Genomic DNA, 21,106 nt, shown 5'->3' with positions numbered 1-21,106 from the left:
AGTGTACCCATCTCTATGATCTTTATGGAAACTAGCTTTGTTTTTCCATACTAGTAGAACACTCCACACCAGTTTCATTGCTGCAAGCCATGTCTAAAAAAGTAAAAATGATCTCTTAGCACAGTCATTTTCCTGGTAACCAAGTCCCAGGAGATTCTGACTTTCTCCTGTTTTGTTCTTATTTGGTTGAAAATTACTATCATTATTGACTGCTCCCATATATTTCATGTTAACTATTCTTCTTCTCACCAATACAATCTTTGTGAAATTATTTTTGTTGAAAAAAAAGTATACTTCATTGTAAATTTTGGGCAGGTGACTAAACAGCCACAATCTTTTTGTACTTGGATAAATTAACCCATTTGTGCCTAGGAAAAATGATTTTTCAAGGTGACATTAATCTAACTTCCCAAATATTGTGGAGATGCCTTTTGTTCAAGACATTGGGATACGGGATCTTTAACAGGGTTCTATGCATATGTCAGTTGGCTGAGATCACATGCTGATAGGGTTTAGCTTGCATAAATACTGAATGTACAAAGTGAAAGCCAGCTTAATGCCTCTGAGCACAACTTTTTGAGTAGCCCCTAATCATCTAAGAAACAACACTATTTTAAAAAAAACAACAAACACTTTTCAGTCTTTGTGATTTGTTTTTCCCATATAACTCTAGTGAGGCTAAATGGGTCACCAATGCAAACTAATAGCTCACATCAAAAAAAACCTGTCATACTGAAGAGGAGATTCTATGAATTGTATAAGTTTAGAGCAAAAGCATCATCTGTGAAATTTCTCACTTGCTAATTGTGCTTAATAGTATTTCATATCACTGTACGCCATTTTTCTTCTTTTCAAAATGGATCGTAACTCATCTACATCTATTACCTATGCGAGCATATTTCAGTCTGTGGAACACTCCATTACTGCTTACTTCGGTTGTTCATTATCCACATAAGTTGATTATCTGAATCTCATACTATTCTTTTGGAACCAAGAGGCAAGGCAAGCCTTAAAAAAATAAAAGAAACAATAGATAGAGCAAGAAAGCAATAAATAATGATACTTCCACTAGAATTATGTGGACAAAAAATAATGCATACCATAATAAATAAAGCTTTAGCAGTCTGAAAATACTTTAAGAAAAACTAACAATTACTTCAATCATTAAACAATAAATAAGCTGGCCTGGATGCTGTAAAACACTTTTTTTTTTTAATGCTGTGGCCACAGCATTAAAAAAATTGCTGGTGGTGTAATTTAGAGGTCAGCAAGTAAAAAAGCACAACAATTACTCACATGAAATATCCTTGCCAACACTTGATCAAAATTACCGGTTTAAGTGACTTGCATCTGTGATATGTATTAGGATAATCTGGTTTTGTTAGTCACAGATTTGGGAACCCTTCCTCTGTGTGGAAGGAGAGGTGATGGTTTGTAGTTTTAAATGCCAGGCCATAGAGGCAGCCACTGGACCACTTTACAGGTCCAATATTCAGGAAAATTAACTCCAAATGTGCAACAAGCCAAAGCACAATAAGAAACATTTTCTCTCAATGTAAAAACACAAGGATCCAATAGAAAAGCAGACAGAAGTTCTAAAATAAATTATCAGAAAGGATTTTCCTTAACTTTGAAATACAAAATAATCCAGAACAATGTAAATCTTTTTTAAAAAGATACCATACATATATGCATAACATTACTAGCATTCATTAGAATGGAGTAAAAAGAAGCTGGAGTGGGCCATAAGATGAGAATTCAACTACCTGCATCAAGATAGTGCCCCATCTTCCCTTAACAACTTTGGAAGACCATTTTCTTCTGGCTTCTCATATAAAGCCCATTTCAGTACATTTAGGTTCAGGCTCCTGGTCTCTCTTTAATTTCGGCTGAAAACCTTGCCAAAGCACACTAGAGGCACACACGCACATCATACGAAGTGGGAGAAATTATTCCATGCATCTCCCCACCTCCCTTGCATTCATTGAAACAGCTAGACCACACCCTTTGAGAAAAATCTCAAAGATTTTTCTTTGAGAAAAATCTGCAACATCTGAAAATCTGATGAGCTTTAATTTAAACTATTTTCCAGGAAATATGTAAGTTATACATTTCCAGGAAATATATAAGCCTACCCAGTGTTCTCACAGAAGCTAACAAATATGTTGCAATTTTGTTAGCATCTTTCTACCTTGTGTACTTATCTTATACATTAGCTGGAACACCCACTTAAAGACAAACTTGAGAGTTGCAAAGCCATGTGGGAAATTCAGCCATACATTTTGCTTTAGAGTACCCTGCTCTGTCTTGGAAACCTCAGCTAAAGATCTTTTTCCCTTAGGTGTTAGTCTGTTCCCGATACTGCTTAGCTCTACTGCCCATCTATGTATGAGATTTTCTGGTATATTCTCAGAAATTGTACTTCCACATTACAACCTGCTTTCTGTACTAGTCTTTGCCTAGACTATGTAAAAATTATCTTCTCCACAACACAACAAAAATAGCAGTTACTTTGCTTTATATAATTATGGAGCTTTAAATATTAATGCAACTATTACAGAAAATCTCTTTGCAAGGTTATGTGACTTGAGAACAAGTTTCCTTGGAAGCAACATTAACCAGGAAAAGTTAAGAGAGCTGTTATGTGAAGAGATTCTGCTTTCTCAATGTCAAGACGACTTTTATCACATCTCTATGAGAAAGTCTGCCCTCTCCATGTTCTACTGACTTCCTTTCCTGCACTCAGGCTACACCTTTCTTATTCTGAGAGAGGCCACTTTCAAACTCACAGGTGCCAGACCATTAACAGAAATTCTCAGCCTGCTGTGATTATTCATCCTGTGCATGACAGATTCCTCACATGCACTCATAACACTTGTTACAATGGTCATTTCTAGAACAGTAATTCATAAATTAACCAAACAAAACTGTGTGTTGTCCACATGGGAATAAGCAAAAGAAACATCACTGAAGAATTTATTTTTTAACAGAAGATTGAATGGATATGGGATTACACCTGTATTCAATAGGCTAAATTCAACACATATATATCAACTCAATATATCAGCTATACTGATTTCTACAAGAATCAGAGCAGATTTTGGCTTTCCATCTCATATCTGTGCCATGAACACTTCAAATAAATCTAACGGCCAGAGATAAAACACTTATATCCCTCAGTCATGAGTCTCACAGGATGCCCTTAGGAATGCAAAGACTTATATCAACATACTTCTGAAGAGTGAGGCTCAAGTTGTGGCTGGCTGACTTGATCTTGTTCTGGGCCTCTAAGTGGGTCATGCTGTCAGTGTTGACTCCATCAATGGCTACCACAAGGTCTCCTTGGTTCATCTGTGACTGTGCTGCCTTGCTGCCAGGGGTGATCTGTGTGGGAAAAGAAAAAAAAAAAAAAAAAGTCACATCAGGATAAGTCATTCTGTGCACAAAGCACTTATAGAGAACTCACCCAGAATTATGATGAGGAATAGATACAGCAATAAATAAAGTAATAGATACAACACTAGCTGTATCTATTATTGTATGGGTGGAACAACAAAATTTATGGAAATTAAACAAACTCAAAGTTAACTCACATTTCTGCAAAGGTCCAGGACAACATACTTGTCATTACTTCCATTTTGAGAGGTTAAGCCCAAGGTAGTGGTTCCCTTACCACATATTATCTCCTGCTCATGGGGATAATTATCACTATTTATCTTGGAATAGTATATAGAGACATTACTCAGATGCGGAAAACTAATGAACCACTATCTACTGCATGATTTTATTGTATTTTTCCTCTTAAAAGCCATTTTCCCCAAATTAATTCATTATATTGAGCGGACAGAAAATGAATGTATGTGAGGGGCCTTGGACATGCTTTGCTTCTTTTATAGCAAGCTTTATAGGAAATCATTCTGCTTAACCTTACCCTCATACAACTATAGCTCCATTACCAAGACAGATTACTACATACCCGAGATGACCTCATCAACGTGTTGGACCCGACAGTCCAAAGACAGACCAGCACTTTTAGAAATAAGAAGCCACAATGCTTCAACTACAAACCTAACTACTGAGACAACAGTTCAGAAATTCTGGTTCACTATGGCATCACATTTTGTTAGCTCCAGATGCCTTGTGAACTGCATCTTCTCCGAATGGACAGTATCCTGACCTCAATTTTACACAGCCCTCTCAGCTTGCATCTGGATGACATTGATACAGTACAGCTACTTATGAAACTTGACTCCATTAGGGAACTCCAACTAAAACAGAAGAGCCTTCACATACCATCAGCCAGACCAATTTTACTGAGCGCATCAGAGCTGTCCTCTGCTTTCAGCACTCAGTACTTAAAGGGTACAGACATAAGCTATAGGTCTTTGCTTTTATTTTTAGGTACTCACTTCCTTATGTTCCTCACTTCTAAAAAACCCCAAGGATAATCTAAAATACTACAACAAAGGCTGCAGTCAAAAACTCTGCTCCTTCAGTACAGTGAACATAAAAGAAAGATATATTTGATTAAGAGCCAAAATTCCCCTGTGAATTAATCTAGGCTGAAACTGTGAAGTTAAGTTCCTAAGGAAACCAAAATCCAACCCAAATCCAAACACTTTTCCTCATCAAGTGTGAACTGAAATTCCTTAACCCGCCTTCCCTAATATGACCTCAAAACATTTAAAAATATGTACATACTCAAAACAAAAGAGTCCTTCCAAAACAATTCCCTAGACTGCTTGTTTGTGCTCTTCCACTGGCAAAGACAAAGAAGAAAAAAAGAAAGAAGCCTTTCTTAACACCCCATTAAAGGTGCTCAGTATTGAGGCTGTCAGTCTAATTGACAGTGTAGTCTGACAATGGGAGTTGTCAATTTACTAGAACACAAGCTCTAGTATCCGGGCGCTAGAACACAGCACCCTGAATACTCGGACACTCTACTTAAAATACAGATTACTCTGGAATTAGGCACTGTAAATAATATCCCAGAACTGATCTGACTGGAAGAGACAGCTTTCTATACCTTTTCATTAGAGATAAAAGCGGTAAGAGTTCTATGTTTTCTGAGTGAAGGACAGCCACAGATACAATGTTCTCATGCAAAGTAGAGTTGACTGATAATGGCAGTGCCATTCCCTGATGTATTTTTCTGGTGTTAAGGAACTGAGGGGTGGGGGAAATACTTTGTGGTAGTTTAAATGATGGAGTTTTATTCTGCAGTCTAATGCACCCTCATAGAAAGAGATTAGTAGAAACAAGAGATTCATATTACAAGCATAGTTTTCCTAACCTATTATACAAACATTAACTTCTTTGCATTTCATTGACTTGCATTGTGTGAAGTACACAGAATCTAGAAGCCTATAAAGAATATGGGTTATTTGTGTACCCACATGAACTTGTATAGTTACTGAAAGACTCTTCCCTGCTCAGTCCCCCAAATATGTCAAGAAACAGAATCTGCAATAAAATAAGAGGTCAGGAAAAGGCAAAATGTGAACAAAAGCCAAACTCGGATAAATCAGTCAGTAAGACTTGAAGTCATCAAGTAGGACACTTCAGTCTTTCTCAATTTACCCTTTTTCTCTATTAACATAAACTGTTTGCCACTCAGGTAGACACCAAGGCTTGAGCCTTCTTGATAAAGATTTTTTAATAAATAATCTTCACACATACTTTTCTAAGACACCACTTTTTGCCTCCTCATGAAACGTGCAAGTTCTTGCCACAAAACGTTAACTGTGTGATGCTGATACTTCCAGTCTCCAGACAGCTGGTTCCAAATGCTGGGAACTCCCCTTTTGCTCATCAAGAACAAAGACTAATTTTTGAACATCAACCCACTTACTGAAAGTCAAATGTCTGCCCTAATTCAGGAATTCTTACTTAACACATACATCTCTCCTTCTACTCCCCAGTGATGCTTCAAACAAAATAAGCCCAGAGAAGCAGAGCTTCCACAGAAAGGATAAAGAAGTCTAGATCTGGGACTAGTTTAAGATAGCTGTAACATACTGACTTCCTTCTCAGTTTCTCTGATTTCTGCTTTTTGCATCCCCAAATTTAAATGTTATATCTTAAAATAAAGATAGAGCAGGTAACTACACCTGTCCCAGAATTAGAGTCAAATTTATAGGGAGGGGATGGATATAACTAGTCACCTGATTTCACTTACTCTAGTGGGATATTTTCTGCCTAACACTTTTAGAAAACGCTACCTAAACGAAAAATATATTCATCAGAAGAATCTATCAAACAAAAAGTCCTGGGTAACTTTGAATTTGTGATTTCTATGAATTTCTAACTATGGCCATTGCAACACTGTTTCTGAGGCAAAGAGCTACAGGAGAACCATACTGTGAAAGATAAGGAAACGGTCTCAATCATGGCTTACCAGCCACTGTTCCTTTATTTGAAAAGGAAATTAAAGTGATTTGTAGTCAACTCTTCAGCTAAGTATAATGGTAACAAATTCTGGGCCAGATTCCTTCATACAGCTCTACCTTTCCAATTCCCATTTCAGGGGCCACTTTACCTCTAAAATTCAGCTTACCCTAGCTTCATAGACAGTAAGACTCACAGGTATAAAAGATGGATCTAGTTTATTGTATCTGTAATTCAGAACCATAATAACTATCAGGAAAGAATTACTTCTTCCCCTAGTCTTCCCACTGGCTAAGAGCATGCTACGTAGATTATTTGGTTCTGTAGAGCTTTATATAGAAGGCATTATTAAAGTCTGGATGTATAATCTGTATAAAATATTCAAATCAAAGTACAACATTATACCTATTTTAGTTAGAAGCTAACAGACTTCTCCGTGAGACTTTCAAGCAAACCCACAGCGTGCATTTACAGTAGACATTGAAAACAGTCAGTAATTGTTGGGGACAAAACACCAGTGTACAGATGGAGATATAGGGCAGCCAGATACGCAGTGTCAAGGCACATTCAAGACTATCTTGTTCCCATTTTTTAAAATCCAACAGAAAGGAATGGAATGCAAAGTGTTTATCTGCTGGTATTTTGCTTTGAAAATTCATCTCTGATCTACTAAAAAATTACTAAATATAATCACAAACAGGGAGGATCTCACTGTGTCTTTGTGAAATCTTTAGGGATTATTTTCTATTTAAAAAGGTTTTTTAAAAATATTTTTTAAATGAAGGGTGAATGTTAGTTAAGCCTTGGAGTTAGATAAATCCAGATCTGTCTACACAGTAAGTTCTAGTTTTCTCTCATCTCAGCCTCTCTTCTATTAACAGAAGTAACAAAAGTAGAGAAATATACTTCTGTCTAGGCCAAATACGCATTTTTCAATTAGACCACCAATGTTTTTTTCTTAAAACATCTCTGGGCAAGATCTAGACAGAACTATTTTAGAAAACCTTTGTAATAGTCTTAACTCACTTGCTCTGGATTACAACATAGCTTTCAGATGCTAGGTGTTACAAATGCCTTTATTTAAGGCTACAGTGAGATGTTCACCAGAGATTCAAGGTATAGCTATTTCTGTCAATGGATTTACAAAAAGCAAGCCAGGGTACCACCGCAGATCTAATTTTAATGGTGTTTCTTTAGCAACTCAAGCCCAAGCACAGACTTCATTTTGAAAAGCCAAGCATCTTTCGCCTCTCTCAGAAAAGCAGAGGAACACTTGCTGCTCCAGAGATGTGAATTTTCAGCCCTCACAAATTTCCTACAGGGCAGACATCTGACTTCCAATATCCCCAGCTTAAAGTAAGTGGGCAGGCTGGAAGTATCACATGTTGCTTTCAGTGCACTACAGAGAATTCTTACTACGCTCTGTTGTGAGCAGATCTGTATACTGGGTGAATATATAGTACGACAGTGACAGCTGTGCCCTAAAAAATAAGCCTGCACTGGGTTCAGAGTAAACACTACTTAGCAGGAGCTCTGGGAGGCAGCGTACAAAGTGCAGCTGCTGCACCACCTTGAGAACAGCACGTGTTCCCATTCAAGCCCCCTCAGCTCCACTCCAAAGGGGGAGTGATAGGGATCAGGCAGCATTTGTGTGGCCGAGCGTTAAAATACTAACGAGAATGCTTGTATAAACAGATGGATGGACACAGCTTTCCTGCCCCAAGGAACTCCTAATTGACAAGGCAGACAAAAATACATAGGGAGGCCTATACCACTGAGAAGGTGTTAATACGGTAGCTTGCAGCATTAGCCAGAGCCTCCTCTTTTTCCAGGACTTGAGCTATGCCTTACTCCTTCCTGACCCCAACCCCCAAATCAACAAGTTTTCTATTTTCCTCTTCTCAATTAAGAACAATGTTTCAGAGAATCAAGTATTCACTAGCACTGGAAATACACTAAAGCACTGGGAATGAATACCTTCTCCTCTTCAGGATCTCTGGGATTAAAAAAAATATCAAAAGAAAATGTTCCTTTCCATAGTGAGAAAGGCTAGAAATCAGAGACAAGACATAAACTATCAGTTACCAGAGACTATAATATACTAATCAAGAAAAGGAATGGACAGACACTAAGGATCACTAGAAAATAAAATGTGTTTCCTTTATGGAGAAAACAGCGTTTAAATCCCCCTTTGTTAAATTTTTGCAAATGGATTTTTGTATAGGTGCTTCCAATAAACCTTCATAGGCTTTCTAAGCACCGAGGCTCACAACGCCTGGGAGCAGCAGCAAAACTCGTTTTGCGCATAGGAGCACGACCTACTGAAAGGAGGAGAGACATGCTTTGACATCCCACCACAGAACACTTGCACTGAACTGCTGAATGCCCATATGAATCCAAGTAGTTATCTCTGGACTGAAGACATTAGTTCCCCTCCTATTGTTAACAAGTTAATTGAGGAAATTTATATTATTGGTTCCTAAATAAGTCACTTTCCATCGCTGTCCCCACAATAAACGTGTAACAGCTCCAAAGGGAAAATCATGGCTTTTCTTAGAAAATAGAAGACAATTCTGGACAAGAAAAAACAGCAAAGAAAAGGAATAAAACGCATTGGGATAAGTCATCAGGCAGAAATTCACCATTTCATTTGACACATGGCCAGAATGCATAGTACAGGAACAAAAAAAGAAAAAGCCTAGTTAACCTACACCATAGAGCAAACATCCCACTCTCTTTGATGATGGCTTTTGTACCTTTCAGTGTCAGATGGGAGAGCTGAGCAAGACTGATTAAATGTAAAGACAGAGGACTACAGGAAACTGGAAATGAAACTTACACATATCACAAACCAAACCTAAAGAAAATTCCCTTTTTGGAGCTACCATTTTCCTGAAGAAAATGTCTCGTTGTTTTCTATTTACTGCCAGGCTTTACTTTTTTTCCCCCCTTTCTGTTTTTTGTTTTTAATGAGACAACAAAACCTGCCTTAAAAGAATGCTCAGGGCATCTGCAAAATGTGCCACTGACACCTTGAAGAGCTTCCATTTATATCAAACAGAGCTGAGCTGGCAAGCTGCAGAGACACTCTGAAGTGGCCTCTCAGGCTATGCTTCATCTGCAGTTAGGAAGGGAGATTACAATACATGTGAGAACACCTAAAATAACTTTAATCTACCTCTCTTGGGCACCAGGAGCCACGATGCCACAGCAGCACAGAGATTTTGTGGGACTGCCAGTCAAGCACTTATAATTCAGGACACCCTGTGCTGAAATCTATACTGCAAGAGCAGAAGGGCTGTTGGCACTCATGCTGTCCGGCTTACCTCAGTCTCGGGTATGCCAGGCCACGCTGGAATGATACCACCTCAATTAACAGCAGAAATTTTCCTTCTGCTTAATGCCTTTACAAGGCTCCTGTTCATGCACAATATACAGGCTCTTCAAGCAAGAAGACAGACAGCTAGCCCTTCTTGCCAAGCTAAATAGACCCAGGTGATGAAAATAAGACAAATGTAAAAGATTTTCAGATGGAAATGAAAGGAAGTGTATAGGCAATGCTTAGGAGATTGCCCTAGGCAAGGCTTTGAGGGATTTTCTGGAGAGTGAGTGTGAATGCCCCTGTCCCGGCTTGGAAGGAAGATCATTCCATTCTCTGCCTCAACTCCACCTTATCAGATTGAAAAATTGTCAATCCTTTGTTAAAAAAAAAAAAAAAAAAAAGGAAATATTTTGGAGTTTGCAGCTTAGTCTGTTAGAAGCATGACTAGTCTATGTATACCAACTATACAGATGATAGTCAAAATGTGGATGTGGCTTTTTAATAGGATGTGTTGGCATAGCTAGAAGACTATGCAGCTCTCTGAATCTTGTATGGTATGACTAATAGTAATCTCTCTTCTCCCAATCTTCATCTAAAAATAGCTGTTAGATCTATTCAGTCTATTCTCAGTTCGCATCACGTACTGTGCCAAGATAGTGTGTGCTATGTATCTGGCAGAAATGAAATGAAGCAGAGAGGTAAGTCATATAATAATAAACGTCGATTGTTTTGTTACGACAACAGTTTTTAAGGAACAAGTGAGTAAGTTCTTCTTTGCTATCAAAGAATTTAATAACCTTAATGCAAATCAAACTAAGAATATAACTGTGGTACTGATGCTTAGCATTCTGGCAGTGCCGTGTGTGTGAGCAGTTCTGTTGACTTCCACAGCACAACTCCCTGCAATAAAGTTACACTCAGCTTGTAAGTGCCTGCAGGATCAGAACTGCCAAGTTTCTTCAAAGGTTCCCCTTCCTCTTCCCTACTTCTCTTTTTCAAATTTTAATTCATTTTAAGGCTGTTTTATAAGGTGGGATGTTTCCTTGTGTTTCAAGTAGACAGATCTCAGTTATCAATATGGCCTTTCACATTTTCACAGCTATTGGCTTCTTGAATTCTACATTCTGTGCAGTTTTTTGACCTCCTCATACAAACACAGTTTGTCTTGTCTCCCCCTACAAGCATTAGCAATAAACTGAGAGGTTTATATCTTTTGCTATTGGCCACTATGGTAGGATTTTCTTTTTTTCAAGCTCATTCTGCTTAATGCATTTCATTGTATATAACTAAGACTACAATGCTTTATAACTTCGAAGGGCTTTTCATCAGTTCAGCAACAATAAGGCCTGACTAAAGGGACATTTGAGACCATAGTGAGAGTTTTAGTTTGGCAGTTAGTGGCCTGCAGCCACTTCTGATATTAAGCAACTTACTTAAAATAGCTTTGACTTTGAGTAAGTCCTAAGGTTCCAGCACAGATTTGACTGATGTATAAGTGACTCTTCTGCTCCTGTGTGTTTGTAAATTAGGATACTTATTACATTGATGCATTTAACTGTTCTTTAAATGAGCATTTGTTTGTTGAGTTCTTTTTGTCTCTGACCACCGGAATACCAGGGGAGTAATTCTTCCTCTGATCACTAAAACACGAGCTGCCAGTTTACCACAGCAAATAGCAGTCCTGTCTCTAAACCAGAAGTATGTAGTATTCAACTCCATGTTTTGCCTACAGATGCTACAATAGTATAGTAAAGGCATTTGTATGGAAGATGATAAAATGTAGCACATGTCCACAGCAACAGATGTTGAATCAGAACTAAATTTGCAGGAACTACACTTGGTATCATGCCATTACTTTTGAGTCTAAGGCTTTAAGAGGCTGTATTGCCCGATGTGAATCTGTTTCAATTGGATGGCCCAGCATTAACCATCCACCATATAGCATCAATTACTCATTAAACACTCTCCTTATCCACAAGAATAACTGTTTTGTACCTGTAGCATTCATCCATGCTCTGTGAGAGAATAAACAAAAGCACAGGCTTTAAACTTCAGGGTGTGAAGAATTCCTTTCAAGATCCAAGTGAATAAAAAAGAAAAGAAGCAAATCCCCTGAGAAAGTGCAATGCAAATTTATTCTGTAATATGCTGTATCACGTTTATTGTCTAACGTGACATCCTACCAGGTATCCCAGCAGGATCCTTGGAAATTTAAAGATGCAGCAGGTAAAATACAATCTTGACACATTTAACAGGTACGTAAACTGCTGGATGTTTCAGGAAGCAAGGGAAGTTGTAGAGACTGAGGATGTTTCTTTCACCTGTTAAAATGTAATAGCTTAAGCTTTGTTTTCCTTGCCTTTCAATTGAACACAGAGATGCCACTTCCTTTGTGAAGCCACAGGAATCACATTTGTTTAACAGGAAATAATTTGAACATATTGATATAATCTCAAATCTAAAAGGGAAAACTTGTTATGTTGAAGATTGTGAAGACTGACAAAATAATAATTAAAAGCAACAAAATCTGAATTTTAAAAAAGGAAGCATCTTGTTTTACTGCTTCTTTATCTTGACTGAGGAGGGATGTGGCTATTGCTGAGGACAAGAATTGAACTTCATTTATAGAGTGATGATGCCAATGCTGGTTTTGGGTGTTTTAACCCATTAAAGTGGTGGGTACAGCAATCTTAAAAAATTTCCCACTTAAAGCTTGCAGAGTATAATAAAAACCCCCAGATTTTATTTGACAAAGTACAAGCCAGTGACATATATGGTTTTCTCAAGATAAAAGCATCCCTCTAAGTGAATTTTACATCCACCAGCTTTATAATCCTCTACTGCATAAATGTAGCTGAGTACCTTCCCACACATCTCACAGTGGCTTCAGGGCACATAGCAGTATTAAGCTGAAAAGTTTTCAAAATGTGTTTTTTTGTCTTTTTTTCCATATACTAGAGTATTTTCCGTATACTCTACAATAACAAATTTTTATGTGACTTTAGAATGGCTTCCTGTTTACAGACAAAATGAAATAATGGAAATGAAATGTTTTAACATACTGGTACTGTCTGTAGCTAAAGGCTATTTCAGGCTCAAAATAAAAAAAAAAAAATCAAATTACTAAGATGGAAAAAGTATCATTTATTGAGAAAGAGACAGTGATTTTTGTTCAACTACTAATGCAACACAGGTAGATTTGGTGACCATAACAGTTAACCTACTTTACTTCTCTCCCCAACAAACCATCAAGCTTGTGATGAAACAGGAGGCCAAGCAAACCCTGACAGAGTGGCTCCTACATTAACCTAGGGCTCACAAGCTTGTTTAATTTCTGGTCAGAAAGAAGTCAGATCAGATGGGTGTGCTATACACAAAGGTAACCTGGACTGATGGTATTCTGGAAAAGAAGGGGAACACAGAGTACTGCTTTATCAGCTCCCCTTCCTAACCTGCACCATTTCCTAGGGAGAATCAGAAGTAAAAATCTTTTACAAAATGTTACACAAACAACAAAGATATTATGTTCTGAAAATTTACAGAAAGTCTTCATAAAACATCAATATTGTTTATGAGCCAACACATTGTTTATGAGCCTACAACTGAAGATACTGCTAAGTTAAGAAAATGCAACATCAAGAAGGGTGCACTGAAATAAGGTTTTAACAAGAATGTCCCATAAATTTGAGAAGCCATCAGCTGATTTAGAAGCAGGTTATTTAGAAAGATCTTCAAGAAATGAATGACCTCAGCTAGTTAATATTAATTTGCCTATGGTGAATAGCTCTTCATTTAAACTGACCTGTGTTTGATGATCCAAACAATGCCACTCACCTTCATCACACCATGTCTTCTATTTTTATGCCCAAGTTTCGGGCTGAAACTTGACTCAAAAATTCCCAACCACTACCAGGAAAGCTGTTCTTGGGGAATTTCCATTCCAGATAAAGGCAGGAGTCTGTGATCTCATTATTCCTAATTCAGCAGAGTGCATAGTTTAAGCAGCCTCAATTATCTTTGGATAAGCTACTGGGTTTTTATTATTTTTGCAGAGGGAAAATTATTTATTCAAACTCCCAGTCCCTCTAGTGTTCTCTAAAATGGTAAAGCATGTTTACTTGACTATCCCACTCAGCAGCATATTCCCAATACTCACTGTCAGAAAAACAGAACTACTTCCACAATAGGAAAACCAGAAACTTTTTGACAATCACAGAACTTACTTAGCTATTGTTGTGACAAGGATGACATTTGGACCCCTTGCCAGCAGTAATACCAGGTGTATAACCTACTTTGTCAACATTCATCCACCAATCTTTCAGGTGCCCAGAGAAGCACTGCCTTGTGGACAAGCTGATCTATTGTCTCTGATGACAGGTGTTGGGTTCCCCGAGGAATTACCCAGCACATGTGTGTGTGGAGGGGGATTTCAACATGCAAAGACTATGACCAGTAACTGGCACTTGAAAGAAGGTACTAAGGCAGGAAGAGAATCCTGGTCAGTATTTCCTATCCAGCTGACATGCTACTGTGGACAGCCTTTTACCTTCTGAGCTGCTCACCCTGGTGATCAATAGGTGAGGGTTAGAGAGCTTTCAGTTTGCATTGGGAGTGCCAAGTAAGATGTATCCCGTCTTCAACTTTATTTTGTACTATATTCCAGAGGGTCCAATGAAAATCTCCAGATTTTCACAGATAGCAAAGTGGGCAACCATCAACTGTGAATGAACACTTTCTGTCTAACCAAAAGGCCCCTGCAAAACACAGCGTGCAGATTTGCCTGTGATACTGATACTGCTGGTTAGTGATACTTTTACCTGTTAACCTGGGGAGCAATGTTTCTGCCAATTCCTTTTTGGGTACTCTGCTTCTCTCCTGTTTTATCTCATCTAGATTTGGTGTTCACCATTTACTGGTGTAAGCAGCACCAAGCTAAGGCAGGATTATTCTTACAGAGCACGCAAGTTTTAATAGAGTGTTTCAGGCAGGGCCTTGAAGCATACTGTCTACATATACTCCTCCAACTCTCACTCCTCTGTACATTCCTATTTCTTTCAGGTAGTTAATTATACTTGGAAGGAAAGTAACAGTGAATCATAAAGATTTATACCAGTTTGGCAGCATGATCAGTGGTTTAAGAGGTAGATTTTCAAAATGGCTTACACGTTTGTATGTAATAAACATTCTTAGGTAACAAAGGTTTGGTGCATAAATTATGTGTGAAAATCATAATTAGCCTGCTTGGTATATTCAGCTAGGCTTTATCTAGATGAATGTGGTTCTGATTCTTAGTTTAAGATATTAATTCATCCTTGATTCAGAGCACAGCTCCTTATGGATCGTCAAGCTGTGTAACTTAACAAATGACTTGGGCATAATAGAATTATTCTGCAGGGTGCTTCACTCCATCTCAAAGCTATGCTTTTATTTTTCATTCCTTCCTTGATAGCTGCAGACCTTTTTCTCAGAAGCACTGGAAGCAGAGGTTGTAATGAGCTACACACCTAGCCACAATGAGTTTCAAAATTCTGCATGTCTGAATTAGGAATTTTGTTCTCCTAGTCCAGGGTAAATACACTAATTATGATAATATGATTGCATATTTTGTTATGGAATAAATGTTCACAGGACATCTATTTAAGTCCATGGAAGGAATGCAATCAAGTCCAGAATTTGGTTTAACAGTGTTTTCCTTGGCTGCGTTAGACACTGTAACCTCTGCAGTGGAGCATGTCAAAATAATTGGTTTGGAAGAGGCAGCAGTAAAGTTGTTGTTTGACCAAGAAAGAATTTCAGAAAGTCTAAGGTGGTCTGCCTTTCTGTGCCCAGTTTGTCTTTTTTCCTTCATCTGGCAACAAATGAATTGCTAAACAATGAATTGTATAGATAACAAAATATGACAATTACTTTAATAGGGATTCCTGCTGCTAGTAAAACCATTATTTGCCTGATACAAATGAGGAATGAAAGGAACATGTAGAAAAAAGTTAACCCTCCACTTTGATCTCAAATGAGGACTTAGCTAAACTGCAGGACAATGAGCTTCATCATTTTGTCATCAAGCAAGCATCTGAATGGCTAAATTAAAGTGACATTTTGGACCGCATAAAGCAAAAATGTCTTTAAAGATTAATGTACTCCCTAATACCAACATGCAAATCTCAGATCCAGCCAGAATTAAGACTGATGGAATTATGGGAGTTCTCTGTTCTAGGCAGAGTTATATTTACAGTAATATTTTTCAGAGCTGTACACCCACGTGCAAACAAAATCTGTAGGCGTTCTGGAGTTTTAATATGTTGTCAGAGTTTGATCTTGGCCAAGTTTCTCTAAATCCTCTTAAATCAGGAGATTACTTAGTGGAGGACTGGCTCCCACCCTCCCTAGTTTTCATTTTTCATCTGTTTCCTTTTTTTATATCTTTCCTTCTCTCACAGCATCTTGTTCAGTAGCATTGCTTAGTCTCATGAATCATGTTTGCAGAGAAAATATTTAAAAACTGTCAGCGATGGAACTTTGATGTGCTCCACATCAAGACTGTGCCAACTGCACTGGCAGCAGAAAACATTTCTCAAAGTGAATATGCACCTATTTAACAACAGGAGGCTTTTACTTCAGATACCAAGGAGCGGAAATAAATGAAAATTAAGAATGCTTGGATGGTTATTGGGCAGCTGGGGAGATTCCTGGGGCAGACAGAAGTGCCAAATGGAGCTGTATTAGTAATCTCTCTTTATCCTAGGATGGGTCTTCTATTTATAGAATTATACAGCTCTTCAAGAGACTGTAAGATTACATATGTGTATGATATGGGAACAACATATGCATTTTACATGTAACTGCCTAACAAAGTCCAAAGATGCTCCCAAACCTTTACTAGACATATTTTAAATAGTACCACAGATTATGTCCATCTGGTTCTCTCAGCTGGTGACAGGCATTTTCTTCTGAATGGCCTTCCCCTCTGCCTTTTTGTATCATTTCCAGGATTGAAAGAAATTCACCCTCTACTTCCATTTCCTGTGTATCTCCTACATAAAATCCTCAGAAAAGAGCTTCCTTCACAATTCTAGATCATACCAATGAGTCTTCTGGGTCATACCCTGTCCAGCATACATTCAAGTAAAAATCATTTCTATTCCACACAGTGACATTAACCTCCTATTCTGTATCTACAAAGCAACAATTTCATAATGATGCTATTCTTCAACAGCTATCTCAAGTCAGAACTAGAAAAAGACTCCTATTATTCAGTCTTAACATTGAGTCACTACTGGAAATAGCATTTTACCACAAAAATTTTATTATCAAATTGGAGAGACTTCCGAGGCTGCAGAGAGAAGTATTAAGCATAAACAGCAGCTGATATTAAAGCTATATGTGTCAACCACACAGAGAAAATGTAAATGTAAGCTTAGATTAATCTAGCTATCTGTCTTCTCTGATGAAGAGACACACCAGAAATTTGAGGAAATTCTCTGGTTTTAAACAGTGAGGCACTGACGTCTCTCTTCCACGTATGTACAGTGCCTAGTATAACGAGGCCCAGAGCTTCCCTGGCCCTGTACTTCAGGGTAATACAAGTATTGCAAATAAAGAATTAACGTGGTTCACAGAGTGACAAACAAGACAACAAGCAGTATTTTGGGCAAATGATACAGAAGACTGGTATAAAGAAATCATCCAGGTATTAAAATGAGTTCCTAATAAAAAATACAAATAGAAAAAAGGAGAAACTGAGACATAAGAAAAAGAGAAAACTTATTTTACAAGATTCTGGCTATGTCAGAGAGGAACAAGACACATTCTTCACTCTCCACTTCAAAACATCTAACATCATCTCATCTAACTCTGCTGCTCTGTGTGAATAGCACAGATCAACAGAATTGACATGAAAGCATGGATTTCAAGCTCTATGCTACTCTGCCCTGTAGTCTAGGCAATAATTCTAGCATCTGTTGCAGCCTCTGTGTAGAGATTTGCAGTGATAGTGCAGAGGTAAAAGCTCCGCAGACAATAAGGTATCGGTCACGTCTCTTTGGAGGCCCCTCATCCTTTTTTATCATGCATGACCCTGTAAGAATGTGCAATACGATAGTCCAGAGGGAAAAAGCACTAGGCTGTCAAGCTGAGCTTTTGCTGACTGCAACTCAGATATGACACAAAGTCATGCCCATCTTATGTAAAGACTGATAAGAAGGCCGTGTGCTGTTTATCTGTATCAGTGTGTAATTAGAAAGTCTTGTGCTTGTATTAGTAGGTACACTGATAATCAGCCCTCAGAAGAAAAAAAAAAAACAACCCAGAACGGAGAACCGAAAGTCTGAATATCAAAAGTGGTTAAATCCTTCTAAAGAAGGAAGGGCAAAGAACATAACTGCTCTAATATTAACAGCTTTTGAAACAGCATGATTACAAGTACTGTCCCCAAGTAAGGTATGAATTAAGCTGTTGTGAAAGTTAGTAAGTCAAGGGGTCTCATGCAGGAAATGAATTCCATCGTGCATACTCCTCCTGTGACCCCAGCCTGTTTGCCTGGAGAACCAGAGAACTTCTGTCTCTTTGGATTTCTGTCCTGTCTGTCAACACATTAGAAATAAAGCTTTAGCACAGCAAAAATATTATGGTCCCAATCCCCCATTACTTAGCACAGTTATTCTCTTCAATGCAAATGCAAGTATTTCAGTTTCTCTGTTAACTGCTTTGTAGCACTACAAATGACTGCATAGCTGCCCAGCAACGGTAAATCAGAGTTCGCATTTTCACCTCGGGCAAAATAACAATGACTTCTTCTCAGATAACATTTGGAAAACATACCTTTAATTTACAATAGGGTTCTAAAAGCTCTTCTATTTCCCCCTACAGTTTTATGTTAATGTTTGTTGGTTTTATGAGTATGGAAGTAAAACTGAGGATTGTGGGCAGCATAGTGCTCATGTTCCTGTTTCCTTCTGTCCCGAAGAGCAACCTCCCTGCTCTTATTATCAAAAGTAACAACTCGTAAGTCCATCCTTTACATTTGAGAACCCCTCTCTAATGGCTATGGCTAGGGCGACAGCAAACTCGCTTCATAAAAGAGAGAGCTGGTAGGACTCACACATAACTTGCCATCTTGCAAAGTCAACGTGTAGCACACCTTCCTCTTTGTACCAGACAGTCCTTTTCTGCTCCAGTATGTGAACACTCAGGGCACACAATCTTTGCAATCTTTTGAATGACATATAAGCCTAAATCACAGAAGTTAAAGTTTGAAGATGCCTGTGTTGGCAGAAAGTCAGGAGAATGGTCCACAGGATCAAAAGGATCCATCTACATTTATCTGTAGTTCACTTAAGCAACTCCTTGTCATGACAAACCTATGAAGCACGGAGATCCATTAAAAAAAAAAGATAGGTATAATGGATTTAGGAGAGATTGGATTTCAGATTTCTGCCTTGTACACTTATCTCAGTGGAAAGAAAGGATGACTACAGAAACTTCTGAGGTAAACATGAGTTAATACTAAGAAAGTAACTCCCCCTCCTCCCCCAACATCTTTTGTTTCCCTTTCTAGCTTTATGTAACAGATATAACATCAACTGGGAAACACCATCCACGTGTAGATAGTGCACACTCTCAAATCCAGTAATAATATGTAACATGCCAAAGAGGTGAGGGATCTGTATGTTTTTGCATAAGCTATAGACAAAGTATTTGTCAGTCCATAGCACAGATATTTTCATAGTGGACTGTAATATTATAATACACCATTTTGTTAACTCATTATTTGAACTATGTTGATATTAGTAAAGGAAAAAAGTATAATCTATTTTTGTTATAAACTTGTAATCTAAGCTATGATAGTATTTTCAGTATTTAGTAATACAGACTGATGTTTCCAAAGTCTGACTTAAGAGTATTCAGTGCAACAGCACTTGCTAATATATCGACTATCTTAGGTATTTTTTTAAAAATGGAGTTTATTTGTAACAGAAATTGTTTTGCCTTGTTAAAAATGAAAGTATGTCTGTTCTATATGAGGCCTGTACTTACATACATGGCCCTGTTTCATGAAGGGCACTAATCCAAATTATTACAAGTACTAAATGCCAATTAATTCTCCCTTACGAGTTATGATAAATGATTATTTTAGGGTGAAGCTATACATTTTCCAAAGGGTCTTTATCACAGCTATGTTGACAGGACTTTAAGTACGGTGGTATGCTTAGTACTACCCTGAAGTAGCTAAAGTATGTGCCGCAGCAGGTGCCACAAGTAGAACATAAATTTGCTTTGACATTAGAACGTAGGGTATAGAGCGAGTGTAGGATTGTTTGATGGATTTTAAAAGAGCATATGTTGTGAATGGTGTGGAAAAGCAGAGCCTTCGGGCTATAGCATTAGAGCCAAAGCTAACTGAATTTGAAGAAATCCTGCCTCGTCATGGCAACAGTTGTTTGTACTTCATGATCATGAGGGTATCTGTCATTAAAGAAACATTTTGCCACCTCTAAGGGCAAAGCTCACTGAAGTGTAACCTCTTGGTGAAAGTAAGACCAGAGTAATAAAACATGTTGTTTGAGCTTTAAGGGATACATTTCTGCCACAGAACTGTAAAAATTATATTTGCACCTATTTTACAAAATGTAAAACAGTTTACATTTATTTCACATTCTTGATAATGCCCTCTTTGTAAAAACTTAATCTTGAATTTTTGCACCAAATCCCAATGTCACAGGATGTTGGTAATCAATATACTCCTAGTCCTTCAGGCACAAAGCGGCACAGAAGATGACAGCTTTTACCAACCAAAGGATCTCTCTGCACCTATGACTTTATATGTCCCCAACCTAGACTGACCAATTCACTCTAACAAAGTAGGAGATGAAAAGCCCCTCCTTGTTAGCCATAGCTATACCTCCCTGCTGACATGCTTCTTGCAACCATAAGCATGCATATGCTCCTCCACTTCTCACAATGATTTGGAAACAGTCAGTGTGGTTGTGATCTGTGCAACGAAGCCTCTCCTACAAGAAATTTTTTGCAGCTTCTAGTAGTTTTGGCCTTCGCAATGTCATTCAACAAAGATGTTGATTATTCCTTTCCTAATACGTGACCAATGGTACAACAGTATGCAGTTTCATTTTCACAAATTACTACTGACTTTTCTTGATCCATCTGCAAAATAAATTTATTGCTTTGTATATGAATTAAGGTCACAGATAACTTGTAAAAATGAAGTGAAATATCTAACCAGTCTGCTTGATAGTCAGTTTATAGACTTGAGGTATGCCAAAACTGTAGCTAAAATTGAAGATCTGTGAAAAATAATGGAATCATCCCAAATGCCACTAGGAAAGCAGCCTAAGCAGCATATACGTTTCCCAGATTAACCCTAAAATATATACACAGCCAGAA

At 37.9% G+C, this 21,106-nt stretch overlaps 1 protein-coding gene across 2 annotated transcripts in view; it reads right to left on the bottom strand.

Moving 5' to 3' along the window:
- The window catches only part of LDB3 (LIM domain binding 3), a 125,252-nt gene that overhangs the window by 88,340 nt on the left and 15,806 nt on the right, over positions 1 to 21,106 (bottom strand). For both annotated transcript variants that reach the window (XM_072870095.1, XM_072870097.1), the window contains exon 2: positions 3,233 to 3,384. In XM_072870095.1, coding sequence (XP_072726196.1) covers positions 3,233 to 3,384 — 152 coding nt within the window. The remainder of the gene's footprint in view (positions 1 to 3,232; positions 3,385 to 21,106) is intronic.

Source organism: Ciconia boyciana, chromosome 8 (genome assembly GCF_034638445.1).
Source record: "Ciconia boyciana chromosome 8, ASM3463844v1, whole genome shotgun sequence".
Classification (NCBI taxonomy): domain Eukaryota; kingdom Metazoa; phylum Chordata; class Aves; order Ciconiiformes; family Ciconiidae; genus Ciconia; species Ciconia boyciana.
Note: the sequence above shows the minus strand (reverse complement) of the source record. Positions and strands in the feature narration are given on the sequence as shown.